The 20,590-nt window shown below is 38.9% G+C and overlaps 2 protein-coding genes across 2 annotated transcripts; one reads left to right on the forward strand and one right to left on the reverse strand.

Moving 5' to 3' along the window:
* Positions 1-1,116: 1,116 nt before the first annotated feature.
* Positions 1,117-8,764, forward strand: LOC148905325 (uncharacterized). The gene is made up of 2 exons (XM_089040058.1): positions 1,117-1,837; positions 2,032-8,764. Exon 2 carries the CDS (start codon positions 2,547-2,549, stop codon positions 5,439-5,441), a length of 2,895 nt encoding a protein of 964 aa, XP_088896184.1. The 5' UTR covers positions 1,117-1,837; positions 2,032-2,546; the 3' UTR covers positions 5,442-8,764.
* Positions 5,504-8,507, reverse strand: LOC148905326 (uncharacterized). Its single transcript, XM_089040059.1, has one exon. It carries the CDS (start codon positions 8,316-8,318, stop codon positions 6,750-6,752), a length of 1,569 nt encoding a protein of 522 aa, XP_088896185.1. The 5' UTR covers positions 8,319-8,507; the 3' UTR covers positions 5,504-6,749.
* Positions 8,765-20,590: the final 11,826 nt, after the last annotated feature.

The raw sequence follows: 20,590 nt of genomic DNA on the forward strand, positions 1-20,590 counted from the left end.
CTATCTTAAAATGAAAGTTTCGAGGTCTCAAGATAAAAGTTTCTATCAAATTAATACTTGTCCTGATAAATATACAAGACGTCTGTCATAAAATAAAAGTTCCGATTCAAATAGATACTTCTTGTCAATAGCTTTTCTCGGTATGTATATGTATAGTCTTTACATGGATATGTAAAATAAATGAGTTCATAAATGTACAAAAATATAATAGCAAAATAAACGGATATCTAACACTTACAAAAATATAAAACTTCTTTCCAGAAATACAACTTGTTGCGCAATTTGCTTTAGGAACCAGGCTCTTGCGGCCAAGTCCTTGTTGAGTCTGGGTTCTAATCCATAATGGCGACCACGGAGGACAGTACAGATATTATTCGCAGAGAGTTCCAACGATTTCTACTTGATCTTCCCTATGAACAACTTCGAGTAAACGCTCTTACGGACAAATTGGAGGTTGCCGATGAAATGTCTAGAATTGCACAAGGCATATGCTTTGGTTGTGTGTTGTTTTACAGCATTTTCGAGTCGCAGAATTTTGGAACGGAAGGAGCAGATTTGATGAGTCATTTGCTGCAACTACTAAAGAATATATTATGTGACTTAATTAATGTCTATTTCTACTTGGAATTTTAATGGTCGCCATTATGGATTAGAACCCAGACTCAACAAGGACTTGGCCGCAAGAGCCTGGTTCCTAAAGCAAATTGCGCAACAAGTTGTATTTCTGGAAAGAAGTTTTATATTTTTGTAAGTGTTAGATATCCGTTTATTTTGCTATTATATTTTTGTACATTTATGAACTCATTTATTTTACATATCCATGTAAAGACTATACATATACATACCGAGAAAAGCTATTGACAAGAAGTATCTATTTGAATCGGAACTTTTATTTTATGACAGACGTCTTGTATATTTATCAGGACAAGTATTAATTTGATAGAAACTTTTATCTTGAGACCTCGAAACTTTCATTTTAAGATAGATGTCTTATATATTTATAAACAAGTATTATATTTAGTCGAAACTTTTGTTTTAAGACCTATGTCTTGTATATATGTTGTAGGAAGTCTTAGATATGTCAACAGAAGTTTTATAGGTGGCGCATAAGTATTTTTGAAACACTTGGCGTTCCATAATTTTTGGAGTAAAATTGACGGGAGTTGTTTCAACTCCTTTCGTTAATACGACCCTAGAGTAATTTTAACTCTGACGTATCGTATATAAATCTATAATTGCCTGTAGCACTCGACTCCTTTCTTTAAATTTCACAAGGGAAAAAGCATATGCCGTTTTCATTCAGTTTTCGGCTTTTTTGTGGGTCAAATTGTCCATTCTCTGCCCGATCGGACCGATGGTAAAGTTCTTGGCGCTCCTCGCTTGTCAGATAAACTTCACTTGCGCTAGAGCACTCAAACACTTCCAGAGTCGTCATTTTATGAATCGTGTTGTTGCGTATCTTTCGCGATGATGTGCTTGCGAATCAGATGTTTCTGTAAGAGAGAACATTTTTGTAGGTCTTCGCACAAGATCTATACCACACAGGACATGAAAGTTGGACTCGTTAGACCACTTGCACATTACATGACATGTATCAACTTTTCTTGATCGTGATTGGTGGATCTTACATCGGCAATGCCAGGAATGTTTTTGGACTATGACCTGGTATAGAGTATCACTATTTCCTGCAACAGTGTCCTGAAGCTTGGAGATGGAAAGTGCTTGTCTCGGGGTTTTGAAGTTAAAAACCAGCCTAAAACCCATTGAATTCTTATTTCAAAAGTAACTTTTGTGGTAATGGATGACTTACTTTCAAAGGATTCAATATATTGTGCAGGTAAATTACTATTTTTTTCGTATTATTTAGATCAGAAAGTTTAAACTTAAGTTTGTTATGTTAATACTGATAAGAAATTGAAAGCTTTCGGTGTTCTGTAACTGCAAAGCGATGCTCTTATTTAAGCTTAAGCATCCTTGTATATTGCTGAGTATGATAAATCATTAATAATAGCTTTTTTTGTCCTATCATAGGTTATGGGTGCTGAATTGTATGATGCTTTGGTTTCTGCCGGAGTAAAGCACGAGGCTCGCACCTCACCAAGCTTGTTGACAATGAGGTAAATTCGAAACGAAACTGTCTTCCAAGATTTGTATTCCTTCAAGAAATACTGATATATACGGTAGAAAAATATATACCACACAGCTGGAACATTGAAAAAAGGGACCGATGGTTAAAGAATGAAAAGATTTAACAGGATAATGAGCATGTTTGTCGATGGCGCTCGATGGCGCCAAACATGCTCATTAACGATATAGACAGAAATTTGAATTCGAATTTTTTTTGAAACTTGTATTGGCGGTTGTAATGACCTTCGATCCCGGCATTAACTCAAAGTATCACATCACACAGATGGGTTTGAGTTGGTAGCTATTCTCGGTTTTCACTTTACGTCATAGGGTATCGTATTTCCGGTCGTCGGCCATATTGGTGTACAGACGGCTAATTTGCATATGTCAAATTGCAATGTTTTGGCTTAGGTTTTAGTATGTTTGAAAGTTGTAGCGAGGAATCTGACGAATCTGCTCAAGAAATATTAGAAAAACCCGATGAAAAATATTGCCCTCTTGTTCCTCTGTTATCGGAATACTCTAAAAAGCTAGAAAGTCGTGTAAAACGTCGTTATGTAGAGAAAATTTCAGTGATTGGTATCGACCCGGCTACGCTGTGGAATGCGAAGTTGGATCCGGAATGTTTACCTCCTATCGAAGCTACGGATCTATTATCCTATTTGGTTTTGGATACCAGCTTTTATACAGCTAAGCAGTTCAAAGCCTTTAAGAGTTTGGAAGCGTATAATCAGATGGTTTCTGGATTTATCACCAGCGTACAAGGGAAGGTTATCGCGGGAAAGTACGTGGTCTTAGCAAAGGTGCGACATTCCCAGCGTATGAATGACCCTCCGATCCCCATTTGGATTATTTCAAGTGAAGAAGGAACTGTTATTTCGGCCCACTGCATGGGATGTAAGGCAGGTTTAGCGGAAACGTGTTCCCATGTTGCAAGCGTGCTTTTTTATATCGAAGCATGGACAAGAATCAACGGAAAACTAGCATGTACCCAAGTCAAATGCACGTGGCTTTTGCCGACCTACGTGAATGAAGTTCCCTACGCTAGAGCTCGGGATATCAATTTTAAATCATCTAAGAAGCTAAAAGCTGAGTTGGACTTTAAGATAGATGCCTGTGTGGGGGAGAAACAGTCAGAATCCAGCGCTCAAGCAAGGCCTTGCAAAACATCGAACGTTTTAAGACCACCAAATGAGGATGAAATGAACGCTCAGCTGGAAAAGTTGAATGGTTTGAATGCAAAACCAGTCATCCTAAGTCTATTTAAACCTTATTGTGATAGATTTATATCAAGAAGCCAACATGTTGCTACAATACCAGATTTATATGACCCTGGTTACCTCAACCTCAGCTATCCAGACCTGCTAAAAAAATGTTTCGAAGTCAACTTAAACCTTGATGATAGAGCACTACATGCCATTGAAGCAGACACAAGAAAGCAATCCAAGGGTAACCTCTTCTACCGACATCGGGCTGGCCGCATTGGTGCTTCAGTCAGTTGGTCTGTGGCACACAGTAATGCGACGCAGCCTTCACAGTCTTTGATAAAGTCTCTCTGCTACCCCCACTTGTTTAAAGTCACCTCGAAAGCTGTTACCCATGGCAAGAAACATGAGGCATCTGCTGTTGAGGCATATGTTTCTCTTATGAAGCAGACTCACAAAGACTTTCAAGTTGGGTATTGTGGAATTATTGTGGATAAAGAACATCCCTGGTTGCATACCACTCCTGACTTCATGCCTTCTTGTTCCTGTTGTGGTGATGGTTGTGGGGAGGTTAAATGTCCCTATGGAATTGAAAATGGTGATTTTAATTCCTACATTTCAAAGAAGACCTCCTGTCTTGAAAAGGTAAATGGTCAATTCAGGATGAAGAGAAACCACCAGTACTATTTCCAAGTCCAGCAGCAGCTGAATATAACTAAGATGAAGTACTGTGACTTTGTTGTCTTTGCCTTCAATGCTAGTAATCAACCAGTGTTTTATCATGAAAGGATATATCCTGATTACATCCTGTGGGAATCACTACAACCAAAGCTGACCAAGTTTTGGAGGATTTGCATTCTCCCAGAAGTTTTGGGTCGATGGTACACAAGAAAATGCCACATGCCAAGTCTAACACAAGTTTCAGTAGTTTGCAATGACATTTCTATTTGTTATTGCAGAAAAGCTACTGAAGAGGAAACCATCACCTGCTCCAACCCCAAGTGCCCTTTTATAAAGTTTCATTCGTCATGTCTGGGAATAAGTGATCAAGTCCCGAGGATTTGGTATTGTCCTACCTGTCGTCTGCTGCCAGAATTCAAAAGAAGTGCAAAAACCAGGAATGCAGCAGAGCAGGATACATGTAACAAAGCACTCAGCCTGGATAGCATCTGCATTTGTAAGTCCAAGCCAAGATTAGATCAAAGGCTTCTTGAATGTCACAGTAAAGACTGTCAAAATGGAAAATTCTTTCATTTAGACTGCCTTAATTATAAAAGGATGCCAAACAACAGCAAGAGTACATGGATTTGCAACAACTGCAAAGGAAAGCCCCACAAAGAAAATAAACCTAAAGCATCCCATGCCACCACCACACCACAAGTTGAATGTAATGGTTCTACATCAACTTCTTCCAAACAATCTACCACTTGTACTTCTTTGAGTCCACAAGATCTTACTTGCAGTGATGATGATAACAGTGTTTATGATCTATCTGACATCATTGATGATGACCTATTTGATGATCCATCTGACAGTGATGATGCTGTAGAGATAACTATTGTTACTCAGGGAAACACTGATAAGACAGCCTCTTTGGGAAATTTAACCCAGGCTGACTATGATACCATTGAATCCCCAACTGGATGGCTAGACTGCACCATCATTCAACAAGCCCACATTGTCCTGAAACAGGTAAATTCAATGATTGATGGTTTTCAAAGAACCACCTTGGGACCAGTAAGGAACTTTGATGTGTTATCAAGCGAATTTGTGCAAATTCTTCATACAGGAAATCAGCATTGGGTATGTACGAGTTCTGTAGGCTGTTTACCTGGCATAGTAAACTTGTATGACAGTTTATTTCATGACGTCATTGTAGATGAAGTAGAACAACAAGTGAAAGATTTAATGGCAGACAAATTTGTAAGAATAGATATTGTACCAGTCCAGCAACAAAGAAACGGCAGTGATTGTGGTGTTTTCTCTGTCGCATTTGCGACATGTATTGTGCATGGTCTCAACCCTGGTACAGCCAAATTTGATATACCACAAATGCGGCCACATTTATCAAGATGTTTAAAAACTGGAGTGATCACCCCATTTCCATAGAGTTGTACAGCTTTTATAAACTGGTATAAATTTTACATTTTAAATAATATTAACCAGAAGTGTAATAGTGTATACAAGTTTATTATTATCAAAATATAATGGAAGAGTACCCTACCACTAGGATCTAAAGGAGTATTCAAATTTTTTCTAGAGGGGGGAATATGAGGATTTTGAGGGGGGGGGGGTACCATTTTTCCCATAAATGATTTTTTGGGAGGGGGTAACAAAAATTTCCCCAGGAATAAAATAACTTTACCTTGATTGATTGACATCTTTTGAAGGGAAAAATAAAAAATTCATAAAACACCCTCTAGATAAAATATGAACACTCCCTAAGGGTGATCAAGTCATCACCTAAAAATGCTTAAAATATAATAACATGTTATTGTTTATTTTAGTTGAGATATAAGATTATTTATTATTCACTCAATGATAATTATTATGCAATGGTGTGATTAATAATTGGAAACTGTAAAATCTTATGAAAATTTTATTAGCAATCAGCCGAGTCATTTTTCAACCTGTGATAAGCTTATTAGTCAGCCACCATCAATGGTGGAATGGTTCAATGTAACATTCTTATTACTGAGTGCATTCCTGATGATGGACACTTAGCTTGAAATCAATTTATTCAAGATCGAAGGAAGAACTCAGCATTGCTAATATCACATCAAGAATCAATGAAACAATTGCTATTTCATATTTAAAATTTTTTTAAATGAAACTATTTTATTAGCATTTGACTGAAAATGCTGTCAGGAAGTACATCAGAACTACAATAATGAAGGAGAAAGTAGAAAAAAATACAGTTTGTAAGTAAACCATGTAGAGAGAAACTGAAATGAAAACTCTGCTGAAATCTACAAATGGAGGCTGTACATAACCATTTAATTTGAATTTTGATTTAAAAACTGCAAGTCCCTGTAATAATCCATTTATAATAGATACAGCATAGCCCCCTCCACTGTGGGTAATATCAAATAATTATGTCTTGTTATTTTTATGAATTGTTTCTGTCAGCAGTGCAGGCACTAAAAGGGGGACAATTTTTAAGAGTAAAAAGAAAACAATGCATTCTCAATAATTGTGGAATGTAGGTTTGTGGAAGTGCCTTAAGCTTGGATCTTTTTTTTAATTAAAACATATTTTTGTCAGGATTAACTCCAAGAGCATGATGCTCATCATTGAAGGGAGTCTATGACAAAAATTGAATGCATTTTTTTTTTATATATATATAAATTCTGATTGCTCATCACTGCCTGAGTGACCCCAACTAGCTTCATTCCACATGAAAATAACTGAAATTGCCTAGTCAAATGGTACTATAGCAGGGCATAAATTAACCAGAGCAGAGCAAACCTTTATGATTCGATCGAGTGCTGGAATTCTATCTTCAGTAGGTCCATGAGGATTGCTCATTAAAAAATCAGTTGACAGTGTTCCCTGTAACATTGTATACTTGCTGCGCAAAAGACCAATGACTCTTTCCACATGGATGCGAACATTGGCAATTCCCCTTGTGGTTTCAACATCAACAGGGTCAAGCTGCTCTTGGCCTTTGATGAAAGCTGGAATTACCAATATTGCCCTCCTGAATGCCACACTCTCATGTATCGTGAAGCCCCGATCAGCCATCACCATGTCACCAGGAACCAACTTGCTCAAAATCCCACAGTTCTCTGTCAAAAACTTATCTGAGGTTCTACCACCCCATGCCTCAGAAACAAATGAAATTGTGCCTTGTGGAGTTATTCCAATCAAGACTTTGATGGTGTTGTGATGTTTGTAGGAGCTAAATGTTTGTGCTCTAGCAAGTAAATTTGTAGGTTTCTCGATAAAAATCTCGAAACAGTCAATTATTACGGTCGTTTTAGTTCCAAAGCTGAACTTAAAACATTGTGGCATTGATCGTATCAAGCTTTCACGGTCTGGCCAGTGGATAAATGGAGATAATCGTATGTCCATAGTTGTCAACCAAGAATGAAATGTTCTAGATACTGTGGGCACTGAGATGTTGAACCTATAAGCAAGGTCTTGATATGGTACATCCAATCTTAACTTTATCAAGACCATTACATATTCTTGAAAAGGACTAAGGGTTTGGGAGCGACGGGAGGCAAACGGTGACACGAGTTCAAACACAAAGTTCAGGATTTCATAAGAGGGAAGGCCAGTATAAAATAGTACTTTATCATCGCTATTTCTAAAATAATCTTCGTTAAAATCGGTGACTTTCTCGTTTGACTTAAATAAATAATCAAACTCGTCTGTCTGTGAAGAGGCATCATAAGACTTAATCTTAGGCGTACGTGCCAACCCTTCGGTCTGAGTGCTCATCTCGGCAAAGCTTTTGACCTCAGTCTGCGATGATTTTTCGTTTTCATCAATGTTTTGTTCCGCGAACGACACATCAATTTCTTCTGTTGTCGAAGATGCAAAAGCGATATTAGAGACTTGAGTCCCTTCATTATTCAACCGAAGTCTTTTCTCTTCGATCGTCCCTTTCGCGTCTTCAAGCTTCTTCTTTCTTCTAGCTTTGGCTCTCTCTGCTCGTTCCTGGACTACTTTCCCCTTGTCTTTGTTGTTAGTTTTCGTGTGCCCAAGGTTGAGCGTAGGCACCCAATCAGCATTATATTTATCCCACGGTTTTGCTGGACGTCCGGAGATAAAATGACGGCTACAAACACGGTCGTTTTTAAGGATTTGTTCCGTCAAGTCATCTCTGCTTATAGCCGCGATCCACTTCGTTCGACGCTTTATTGAAAGCTCTTCTGCCTCTTCACCGTGATTTCTATCAATTACTGGCACTCTGAAGAAGGAAACATCTTTATCTCGACCACTTCTTAAGTGGCAATCCACAAATAAGCACAGAACCATCTTAACTATTATTATTATTATTATTAACTTTACTTCATACTACGAGCACTTCAAGTGTTTGTTTGTACACCACTATGGCGGATAGCAACGGTTGTCAAGGATTTGGTCACGTGAGTGAAAACCGAGAATACAACAGTGAAATAATTTTGGTTTTGCACAAATCTGTGAAGACATAAAACGATTTTTATCTGAGCACGTATTATTAAATACAAGCTTCAAAACAAACTCGAAATCAGATTCTAAATAATTAAATGAATCTTCTAGCCTTGATAGGAACGTTAGCTGGTTTGACTGTAACTGAAAAATGAAGAAGTATGAGTAGAGATTATGTCATGCAGTGAACGCAGGCGACATAAAATGTTGTTATTAAGAGCGACTGTCCAGAAATATCGAGCAAAATCGAAAATTTGTGGCCACAATCAAAAAAATAAAAGTCCTTCATTTTTGGTCTGTAGACACTGTTTGATGAGTTTATGAAAGTACTGGGGTCGGTTTTTCGATCTACGTGAAAAATCCGGATTTTTTTGAAAAAAAAACGATTTCACCCCGGGTCGGTCTAAAAATTGCTCAAGAAACGGCTGCGAATTACGCTTTCAAAAACATTCTCGCTCCAAGTGAAAACCCAAGTTACAATCAAATTTGCAACTGAATTCAAGAAAAGGGGTGTTGAACAATTGTTCCAGGTGATTTTAGACGTTTTAAACTAAACTTTAGATAGAAAAAATTGCATTCTTCCAGCACAGTTATTCACAGTCTCGATTTTACCTCACATTTATAAAAGCGATTTTTCGCATGTGGCCATTCTCCAATTTTTACAAAACTCAAGCTGTACAATGTTCAAATGATAGAATAACACGAACTACAAAAATTAGTTTGGGTTTTTCCACAGGCCTTATGAAAACTTTATGCGAAGTTGGAAAAATTTGCCATGTAAATATGCAAATTAGTAGTTTGTTTACATCTCCACACCACAGATCACGGCCGCGAAAAAAGTCATCTAAAATAGTTTTAACAGCTTATTAATCCACACATCAGCCTATCTAAGGACTATCTAAGCATGATTGGCCTTTGTTATTATTAAACGATTATTTGTTGAAGTTAAGCCTACACTTCCGGTGTTGAAGACACTCAGCTTGCTTGCCTCGGTGGCATTCCATCGGTGCGTAGTAAACTTAGTAATCATAAATGACTGTTAACATGCTCTATAAACGTTACTATTCCTCACTAGTGGTATCCAGCTTATCACATAGTATTTTCACATACTGAGTATGCTTGAAAAATTGCATTACTTTGTAAATAAGCAGGGATCAAACCTGTCAAAGCGGATTATGTGAGCTGATGGCGTGACAAACAACAGTTTGCGCGGAGCCGGACGTGACGTCGTTTGGTACAGTACGTTTTTTATTGCCTGAACATCTTGTGATTTGGCATAAACTAAAGAGAATCACTCATTATCAAGATTTTGTTTTTTTTAGCTGTCATATATTTTCTTGCTTGATCGAAGTCATGTTTAAAATTGGTTACATGTATAATGAGTGCAGTTGTAGCCTGATATACAGTTCCCCCTCCCCTACCCCACTAGCTTCATGGCTGTACAATAGATCGAATGTATGATAGACTCGCCTGGTTTCGTGGAAGCGTAAATCTGATATAAGACTATGAGAAAAAAGAAAATACATTTTAAAGTATATATATATACATAACATTTTATGTCGATAGTGCGATTTGATAGAACTGTGATCTGAACATGACGCGTGTGTGGCCGAAATGTCCAGAAATTTGATAGTTTCAATCAAATTCCAAAAATTTGTTGTACATTACCAGGTAGACAAAAATAAAAGCAGCATTTAACAAAGTGTTTATAGTCAGTATAAAAAAAATTTTTAAATTATGGTGAGCATCAGTTATGGAGGCTCGTGAATCATGTTCTTTTCAAGCTATCATTGGTGGTCATTGTGGGTTTGACCCAAAAGAAAGAGGTAGATCTGTCACTAACGTTCCTTTGACAAGATGTAGACGGGATATCGCCGAGGACAAACGATGTTTTAGTATATTTGAAGTTGAAACCGAGGTCGAATTAATTCTCGCAAGAGTTTGTATTTTTGAGCCCTCTAGAAACATAGACAGCCTTACAATCTGTCGGAATCACCGTGCGTTTGGGCGTCAGCTGGAAACGGACATCAGCGAATTGTTCTGTACCCGTAACTCTTTCTCAGCACAAAGCCGATGTCAAAAGGAATCCAAAATCAGAGTGGGGTTTGAGCAAAAGTGGATCGAAAACTGTGTTAAAAGAGACTGGTGTTTTTCTTACTGTTGGTTCAGGAAGGTTGGTGGATTGCTAGCATTACATTGACTAATATATACGGTCTATACGACGCCATGACTATTTGCGCAGTGCTCAGTCGTGAAATTGTGCAAGCTTGACGCTACTACATCATTGATTAGGGACTGGTCATAAAATATAGGGGGGGGTGGGGGTTGGCAAAATCAGAATAGAATCAGTGTTTTTTATCGTGGCCCACATAAAATGATGCTGAAAATCCTGATGACCCAAAACCAGTTTAGAAGCAAAATTGCAGGCCCACCCATTTTAGTTGTCAAATTTTATCAACAGCCCGCCCCTTTTAAGGAGTTCAAAATTATGTGACCCATCCCCTGATTTTGCCCCCCAACCCCCCCCCCCCCCCAACCTACCATACTTTATGACCAGTCCCTTACACATATAGAAATAGTCTTGGGGAGGCCAAGGAAGAGAGTGAAGTTATCTTACGAATGGAAGAATTGACTTTGTTAAGTCGAACAACACGAGGGACGCAAGCTACTTGATTGCAAATCGATGTGGGATGTGGTTCGATGATTCCAGTTAAGTTATTATATAAACTAGTTCTTTGATGTCTGAATTCCATGAGACATTAGGATGCGTTCATAATGTATGGCAGAGAGTGGTGGTGAGGGGGGGGGGGGGGGGGGGGAGCAGATGAAATTTAGGGGGGATCGGAAAACGTTTTACCAATAAAAAGGGGGGGGTGGGTGGGTTGAAAACCTTTTTTCAGAGAAATGGGGGGGATGCAAAATTTTTAGAAGAAGCTACGAGAGTTTGCCAGGGGGGGGGGGGGGGGTATATTTTTTGAGGGACTTTTGGGTGGTCTTAAGAATTGTTTTGTCATTTAAAGATTTCATCTGCCCCAACCCCTTCTGCTATACAATATGAACGCAGCCTTATTCAAATCGGGGTCTTTTTGTCGTAAAAAACAATTTCATTGAAAGCTCATAGAGAGTCTTGATAACGAGTGATTCTCTTTAGTTTATGCAAAATCACAAAATGTTCAGGCAATAAAAAACGTACTGTACCAAACGACGTCACGTCCGGCTCCGCGCAAACTGTTGTTTTTTTCACGCCATCAGCTCACATAATCCGCTTTGACAGGTTTGATCCCTGCTTATTTACAAAGTAATGCAAACTTTCAAACCTTTTAAACATGACTTCGATCAAGCAAGAAAATATATGACAGCTAAAAAAAATAAATCTTGATAATGAGTGATTCTCTTTAGTTTATGCCAAATCACAAGATGTTCAGGCAATAAAAAACGTACTGTACCAAACGACGTCACGTCCGGCTCCGCGCAAACTGTCGTTTGTCACGCCATCAGCTCACATAATCCGCTTTGACAGGTTTGATCCCTGCTTATTTACAAAGTAATGCAATTTTTCAAGCATACTCAGTATGTGAAAATACTGTGATAAGCTGGATACCACTAGTGAGGAATAGTAACGTTTATAGAGCATGTTAACAGTCATTTATGATTACTAAGTTTACTACGCACCGATGGAATGCCACCGAGGCAAGCAAGCTGAGTGTCTTCAACACCGGAAGTGTAGGCTTAACTTCAACAAATAATCGTTTAATAATAACAAAGGCCAATCATGCTTAGATAGTCCTTAGATAGGCTGATGTGTGGATTAATAAGCTGTTAAAACTATTTTAGATGACTTTTTTCGCGGCCGTGATCTGTGGTGTGGAGATGTAAACAAACTACTAATTTGCATATTTACATGGCAAATTTTTCCAACTTCGCATAAAGTTTTCATAAGGCCTGTGGAAAAACCCAAACTAATTTTTGTAGTTCGTGTTATTCTATCATTTGAACATTGTACAGCTTGAGTTTTGTAAAAATTGGAGAATGGCCACATGCGAAAAATCGCTTTTATAAATGTGAGGTAAAATCGAAACTGTGAATAACTGTGCTGGAAGAATGCAATTTTTTCTATCTAAAGTTTAGTCTAAAACGTCTAAAATCACCTGGAACAATTGTTCAACACCCCTTTTCTTGAATTCAGTTGCAAATTTGATTGTAACTTGGGTTTTCACTTGGAGCGAGAATGTTTTTGAAAGCGTAATTCGCAGCCGTTTCTTGAGCAATTTTTAGACCGACCCGGGGTGAAATCGTTTTTTTCAAAAAAATCCGGATTTTTTACGTAGATCGAAAAACCGACCCCAGTACTTTCATAAACTCATCAAATAGTGTCTACAGACCAAAAATAAAGGACTTTTATTTTTTGACTGTGGCCGCCCCGTGCTCGATATTTCTGGACAGCCGCTCTTAAATATACTTATCAATTCGGCATTTATATGTAATAAATATTTTTTAAACCAAATGTAGTTTTGTAGTCATTTGTGTTATTATTCTTTAACGTACAGTGGGAATTGATGAAGCTTAATAAGCAAGAAAAAATCTACTCCTGAAAAGGTGCAAATTTTACTCCTTTGAAAGGTGACAAACAGGGAGTTATAACAACTCCGAAAGGATAAATTTGACTCTGTTAGGGGGTTCAAAACAACTCCCATGTAGAGTAGAAGTCACTCTTTCATGGGAGTAAATGTTACTCTTTCATGGGAGTAAACGTTACTATTCATGGGAGTAAATTTTACTCTTGGAAGGGAGTTAAATCAGTGGAGTTAAAGTTACTCCAAAAAAGGAGTTATCCTGTACCTTTTTTTCCTACTCCACTTTTGGAGTTATATCAACTCCTAAAAAATAACAGTGTACCGCGTAAATTATAGGAAGTAGACCGGAAAGTAAACATACTGTTTAGATATCCTGGGTAGTGAGAAAAAAATAGACTTTTGTACAATATGATTAAGAAATTCTGAAGGCGTCTAACTTGTAGAGATTTTAGGTTGACCTTCTCAAGTAATAAATCATATGAAGAATCATAATCTTGTAAAAGGAACCTTAATATTCGCTTGTTTAAAGCTTCCATTTTGCTGGCATTGCGCGCACCGCAAAAATGCCACACCGACGAGCAGTAATGAAAATGCGGCAAAATGAAAGCCTTATACAGCTTTATTAGAGTGTCCCTTGAGATAAGTTTTCTAAATCTTAACATAACATTAAACTGATTGTTGATCTTTTTGCAAATGGCGGAGATGTGATTGTCAAAGGAGAGCTTATTGTCTATATTCATTCCAAAAATGTCCAGAGAATCTTTCACAGGGAATGAGAATTTGTGGTCAGTTTTTCCCAAAATCAGCGCTTGGTGCTTGGTTTCGTTAACTTTCATTGCGTTCACCTTATACCATGTGTTTGCTTTAGCTACTTCACTACATAAACAGTGTTCAAGTTCTGCTGGATCAGTGCCTGAACAGTATACTTGATGATCGTCCGCATAAGCATTTAACTTGGCTTCTGTGACGTGGAAAAACAAATCGTTTATGAATATGTTGAATAGCATTGGTCCTAAGACGCTACCCTGAGGAACTCCACGGCTAACGCCCTCCCAGCTAGAGAAAGTGTCTCCTATCTTCACCCTCTGCTGTCTCCCAGTGAGATAGTCTTTCAGAAGCGCACAACTTCTCTCACCAACACCATACGCTTTTAGTTTAGTCAACAATAAATCATGCTGGATAACGTCAAACGCTTTAGATAGGTCCATCGACATCACCGGAACTAGCTCCCCCTTATCGCGCATTGCCCTCCAATCTTCTGTCAAGCGTAACAAAGCTGTTTCGCAGCTATATAGCTTTCTATAAGAGCTTATTAGGTCAGACAAGATCGCGCGATAAAAGTCCTGCATCTGTACCGCCAACAGCCTTTCATACACATTATTGAGCACGACAAGGACTGTGACGGGTCTGTAGTTGACCTTCATAAACTCGTCGTCCTTTTTATACAATGGTGTCACCTGTCCTTTCTTCCAACCACTCGGATAAACACCTTGGTCAATCGACGAATTCAAAATGCTTGCAATAGGTTTAGCTATCAAAAGCCGCCGAATCCTTTACAAGTCTAGGTGTCATCATGTCATAGCCACACGATTTACGACAATTGATCTCTAATAGCAGCTTCTCGACTTGCACTTGATTTGTGCGCTGGAATTCAAAACTCGTGTTGCTATTATGTTGTTGGATCGCTATAATGCTTGGATGGTTGACGAAATTCTTTCCGTACTCCTCTTCAGTCACCGCCCCCACGCTCTCTGTGATCTTAATAAAATGTTTATTTAAAAGTTCAGCAATTTCACGCTTTTCACTTATGACTTTGTTGTTCTCCTCTAGGATTATGTCCTTTGCTTGTTTCGCTTTAGTGCATAGGAAAGGCCGATACGTATTCCAGAACTCCCTTGGGTTTTCCGGTTCCGTAGATTTTTTCGCAAAATGTTCTTTAATAGCCTTCCGTCTTAACGATGTGCATTTATTTCGCTGAATTTTGTATTGATCGTAATTCGCGTCTGTGCGGTCCTTGCTGAACTTTTTCCAGAGCTTGTTTCTATGCCTTATAGCCTTGCGCCACTGCTCTGTCATGTAAGGAACCTGGTTTCCCCTGATAACTGCTTGTTTAAGAGGTGCGTGCTCATCTAAAATACCAGTGTAAAGTTGGTCAAAGGCGTAAAGTTTATCATCCGCATCGTCAAAAACATCTACTATAGAAAATGGTACCGTTTGCAAATCTTGCATAAATTTTTCTTGATTAAAGTTCTTGAGACTTCGAAAACATATTTTTCGAGAGCGCGATCTTGGAGCCGTTGCCCGTAAAATGGTGTATACTAAAGAATGATCGCTTATTTGCGTATCAACTACATCTGATGTCAGAGCCTTTTTCTTGGAATTTGTCAAGATCAAATCTAGCAGCGTTTCGGATGTGTGTGTCTTACGAGTTGCCTTTGTGATTAGACAGTCAAGATCAAAAATATCCATTAGATCCAGAAGACAACGTCCTTCTCGAGGGGGTTTGTCGGGATCTAAGAGGTCCGCATTGAAATCCCCGGCGTAAAATACAGTATCGCTTAGTGCAGAAACAGCTTCAAAGAGAAGTGTAAGCTCCTCCGTCCATTGTGTTTTGGGAAACGAAGGAGGTCTATAAATGCCAACGACAACAAGCCAAGTTTTGCCCAGTTTAATCTTGAGTACAATTGATTCGGTTCTAAACCGAGACCAACGTTCCGGAGATAGACCACTGAGTTGCTGGACCCTCACAAAGTAGATATCACTTCTCACGTAAATCATGAGTCCTCCTCCGCCGGCCTTTCTATCGTTTCGACACAAACGATAACCGTCGATTTGAAACTGACTATCAGGAAAACTCTCATCAATCTTGGTCTCAGAAATCACAAGGATATCAAGCTTGCCAGAGAGCAGCCAGGTCTTTACTTCATGGAACTTGAAACCGCCAATGCTGTTTGCATTTACGTGTCCGATCTTGAGATTCTTTCGGTATTTTTTTGCTATTTCGTCAAATTCGTCCCAGACTGAGTTTGCGTCTTCTGCCCCGGATTCAGAGCCCAGAATCGAACTGTTGCTAGAATTTAGGCTTGCGTCGGCGAAAGGAAGTTGGTGTAATAACTCAAGGCAGGATTTACAGGTGCGCGAAAAGTCCTCGGTAGATTTCATAGACCGATATTCCTTTGGAAGGACTCCTCCACATTTAATGTGAGTCCACAAGGAGCAACCATCGCACCGAGTTGCCCGATGATTTCGAGCTACTACCCGTTCACATTCCGTACAAATCCTTCTAGTTGACTGAGGCCCTGGGTTTGTGCTTACATCGCCACAGAGTCGAAGGTACTCGTAGTTAAAAGTTGCCGAGCAGTTACTGTAGTAAGATGCCCTCGACTTCGCATATCTTGTTCGGCCCTTCGTTGTGAAAAATTTGCTTGAAATACTTCCTGAGATCCATACACTGCTTCTGGTCTGTCCAAGAAAACATTCTCCCGTATTTACATAGACAGTACGTTGGTTTTCAAGTACCAGTAAACTCGATAAAACGTAAAAATATCCTAAGAGTGGGAGCACTCCCAAAACGTGACCGGTCGCCATGACAGTGTAAAGATTAAGATACCTAACCAACTGCAACTGCAATCCAACACCTCCTTACTAAGAAGCTTTACGTGAAACTTTCAATTTAGTTCAGGCTTTAAGTAACACTTCGGGGCAGCCTCCAAACTGAAGATTAGATAAAAGCAAAATCTCACTAGTGTTTGCCCAAGAAAGTAACTGCTCAGCTACGCAACAAAGGGTTGCTTTAGCTTCCTCGTCCGCCATCTCTGCAAGCTACAGTAAGTGTAGTTCGTGCAGCACTAAAGCACGTGTGATGAGCCCACGTTATCACTGTATAGCGGCTTACTATGGCATAGGTCAAACGCACTCGTGCGTGAAGTTCAATGGTAGAACTTGAATGTTGGGTTGTAATCCAACAATGAAGGAAAGATTATGTGTTTGTATCTAAAAACTTTAAAACCTTAGTCCTTGAACGAGAAACTCTAATGGTTCATTTTAATATACGGTTTAGAAAATAACGTTCTCAAAGTTGAATGTTGAAATTTATGTATGTCAAAAGAGCAATGTTGAATTTTGTCCAGGCACGGAAAGCTATTAACGAATGTTCAATCGTGGAACTCGAATGTTGGACGAGATTACAGCTAAGTTGAAATCGAAATCTTCAATGTCGGAAAAGCAACTAACAATATTGCATTGCAAGTGAAACACTGAATTCTTTATTAGAATGTTGAAAACCTGATGTTGAATTTTGTCGGGAACATATTAAACGCCATAGGCACTAGCCACAAAAAATAAATTTACAAAATCATGATAGCTTTTTTTTGAAATACAGTCAATTCAAAAAACGTTGTCGTCGACCGGCTCAAGCCTACGCAACTGGACCGAAAGAAATATGAGTAAAAATCACTGTAGCGGTTAAATATTCATTCTGAATTAATTGTTGCCGCTAGTAGTAAAGATAATAATAGCGAGAAACGATCCATCAAATGCATGTCTTTGGGTTTAGGGAAAGAAAAATAAAGTAGTTATGATTCAGTTCACAATTTCGAAAATATGAAGGCATTAAAAAAACGTCTCCTTCAGCACTTCCCGCTCGCATACGAAGGTTCGTGCTGTAAACCAGGCATAACTAGTCAGATAAAATTATGTAGTCAACTCGGCTTCAATGATTACTACCCAGAGTTCCTTTCGGTCCAGTCGCGTATGGCGCGTTTTCGGGTTCAAAATTAGATATGTGTAGCTTGTGCCAATTATTTTTGAATTCATATCTTTTTACCGCTTATTACTTACAAAAACATGTTTGTTTCACTCAAATTACCTTTGAAAACATGTAACCTAGAAGACAACTGACTTTTGAAACTGTTCTTGTGTAAATTATTTTTGAATTCATATCTTTTACCACCATGTATTACTTGCAGAAACACGGATTACTTTTGAAACACGTCTTTCGGCATCACTACTTTGAAAACACTGCTCTTTGCAGCATTATTTATCAAAGACCTTCCTTTCACTAAATGACTTTAACAAAACGAATCCGGTTTGTGCCCATTTAATACTATCGAAGCTCACACCTCGCTTACGTCTAATACGACGATCCTTTTCAATTAATTCTTCACATTCCAACATAGCGACTTCCGCTTTGGCTTTCATTCATTACTTGCGAACAGTGATCGCATTACTTGCAAGCACAAATTACTTTTGAAACATTTTTGAGCCAGGCGTTCCTGGTCAACTCTGAGCCTGATCATGTGACAAGAGACTAGGAGGAGCTAGCCTGCGTAGCCAGGCGTTCCTTGTGGGTTTTGGGGGGCCTTGGGGAGACAGGGTGGAAGTACCAGAGACACCGAATCCTCTAGAAGCAATCCATTTCCACGAACTTTCCAATTCTGTAGATCCTTTGAGAGCAATATCTGTTGAAGTTAAATCCCAATCTATAAGATACTGCAACTGTTCCCTCGGTATTTCGAATCGTGTGCGACCAACCTGCCCAGAATTACACACTTGGACACACACTTTCCAGAGACTTTCCTCTTTTACTCCGACGAAGGACTAGCGTCCGAAACGTCAGTAAGTTTTTTCATCTTTTCACGGTGTATAATTTACCTTTTCATCATTACTGTTTCATTAGAAACACCGACGCAGCTCACACTAGTTTTTAGCTAGTTATATCTTTCCAGAGACAGGGCCGTAGCCACCGATACGGTTGGTCCGGTTTCAACCGAACCAAAGTTCGGGAAAAAATATAAGAAAACTAGGAGCAGGCGTAGCTCAGTTGGTTAGTGCGCGACCTTCGGAGCTGAGGTCCACGGTACGATCATTAGGATCTCCACGTCTGTTTCGACTTCTCTCTAATCCGTGTAGCTTCAGCTTTAAACTGATGGAGAGAGGGGTTAAAGTGCGCACCGTCGGCTTCCATTGATAGCAGTTGAATTTCAACTGAAGGAACTACTTTAAAACCGAACCAATCAGAAATTTGTGACTGCGACCCTGAGAGATCGTTCTGACTGACAAAAGAGAGGAAACAACCGCTAGGGAACTCCTCGCTTGAATCTTGATTTAAGCCTTCTAGAGAGATCGAGCAACACATGACGAAGGGATGACAGAAGCCTCAACTGTTCTTCATGAACATTTGAACACATGCAATTATATATTAATACTGGTTGACTAAATTTATATTAAATTTGATAAAGAACTACATAAATAAATATACTACAAAGCTGTAAGTTCGCTCCTCCTAGTCTCTTGTCACATGATCAGGCTCAGAGTTGACCAGGAACGCCTGGCTCAAAAATGTTTCAAAAGTAATTTGTGTTTGCAAGTAATGCGATCACTGTTCGCAAGTAATGAATGAAAGCCAAAGCGGAAGTCGCTATGTTGGAATGTGAAGAATTAATTGAAAAGGATCGTCGTATTAGACGTAAGCGAGGTGTGAGCTTCGATAGTATTAAATGGGCACAAACCGGATTCGTTTTGTTAAAGTCATTTAGTGAAAGGAAGGTCTTTGATAAATAATGCTGCAAAGAGCAGTGTTTTCAAAGTAGTGATGCCGAAAGACGTGTTTCAAAAGTAATCCGTGTTTCTGCAAGTAATACATGGTGGTAAAAGATATGAATTCAAAAATAATTTACACAAGAACAGTTTCAAAAGTCAGTTGTCTTCTAGGTTACATGTTTTCAAAGGTAATTTGAGTGAAACAAACATGTTTTTGTAAGTAATAAGCGGTAAAAAGATATGAATTTAAAAGTAATTGGCACAAGCTACACATATCTAATTTTGAACCCGAAAACGCGCCATAGTCGCGTAGGCTTGAGTTGGTCGACGACATTTTTTGGATTGACTGTATATAAATAAAAATCCTTAAGTTCAAGTTCTGCATTAGGCTCATAGTTTTATTAATGGTACAGGAGCACAGTGGCGGATCTAAGGGTGGGTTTTGGGGGTTGCAACCCCCCTATGAGAGCCGTCGTGATTTTTTCTTTTCATGACAACACCAACATCATCGCGAGTTTTATCAAAGCCGAACACATTTCACTCTTTTCTATACGCCGTGTGTGGGACCTGAAACAACCATGTTCACCTGCAGCAAATAATCATTATCATAAGACCTACTTCCGTTTGGGAACCCTGTGCTACTTTCCCGCCAAACAAGTACCTCAATCAATGCTACAACCCCCCCTGAAAAAATCCTGGATCCGCCCCTGAAGCATTCAGTAGTGTTTAATCAACAAGCAAGATTTGCAAGATTATCAAACAGCTTCAAAAATTGAAATAATTTTCATGGTTGACAAATATGAGTCTTCAAGATATTTTCTTTGTTTCTTTCTCACGGTCATGTGATGTCCGTCCAAGAAGGCTCCATTAGTTGAGGACAGTATGTCAACATCAAGACAGGTGCACTGGTTGATGAGATATCACAAGTAAACGGAGCAATGGTTCATAAATTATGAGTTATTGAATCAAGATTATCCTATAAGAAACTTTTTACAGGACAAAGGA

Source organism: Actinia tenebrosa, unplaced genomic scaffold, assembly GCF_029948245.1.
Source record: "Actinia tenebrosa isolate PJP-AT-01 unplaced genomic scaffold, QUT_ActTen_1.0 PGA_scaffold7__59_contigs__length_16204524, whole genome shotgun sequence".
Classification (NCBI taxonomy): Eukaryota; Metazoa; Cnidaria; class Anthozoa; order Actiniaria; family Actiniidae; genus Actinia; species Actinia tenebrosa.

What these genes read in the sequence shown, in the direction of transcription:
- LOC148905325 (XM_089040058.1), top strand. Translation starts at nt 2,547, where the DNA reads ATGTTTGAAAGTTGTAGCGAGGAATCTGACGAATCTGCTCAAGAAATA.
- LOC148905326 (XM_089040059.1), bottom strand. Translation starts at nt 8,318, where the DNA reads ATGGTTCTGTGCTTATTTGTGGATTGCCACTTAAGAAGTGGTCGAGAT.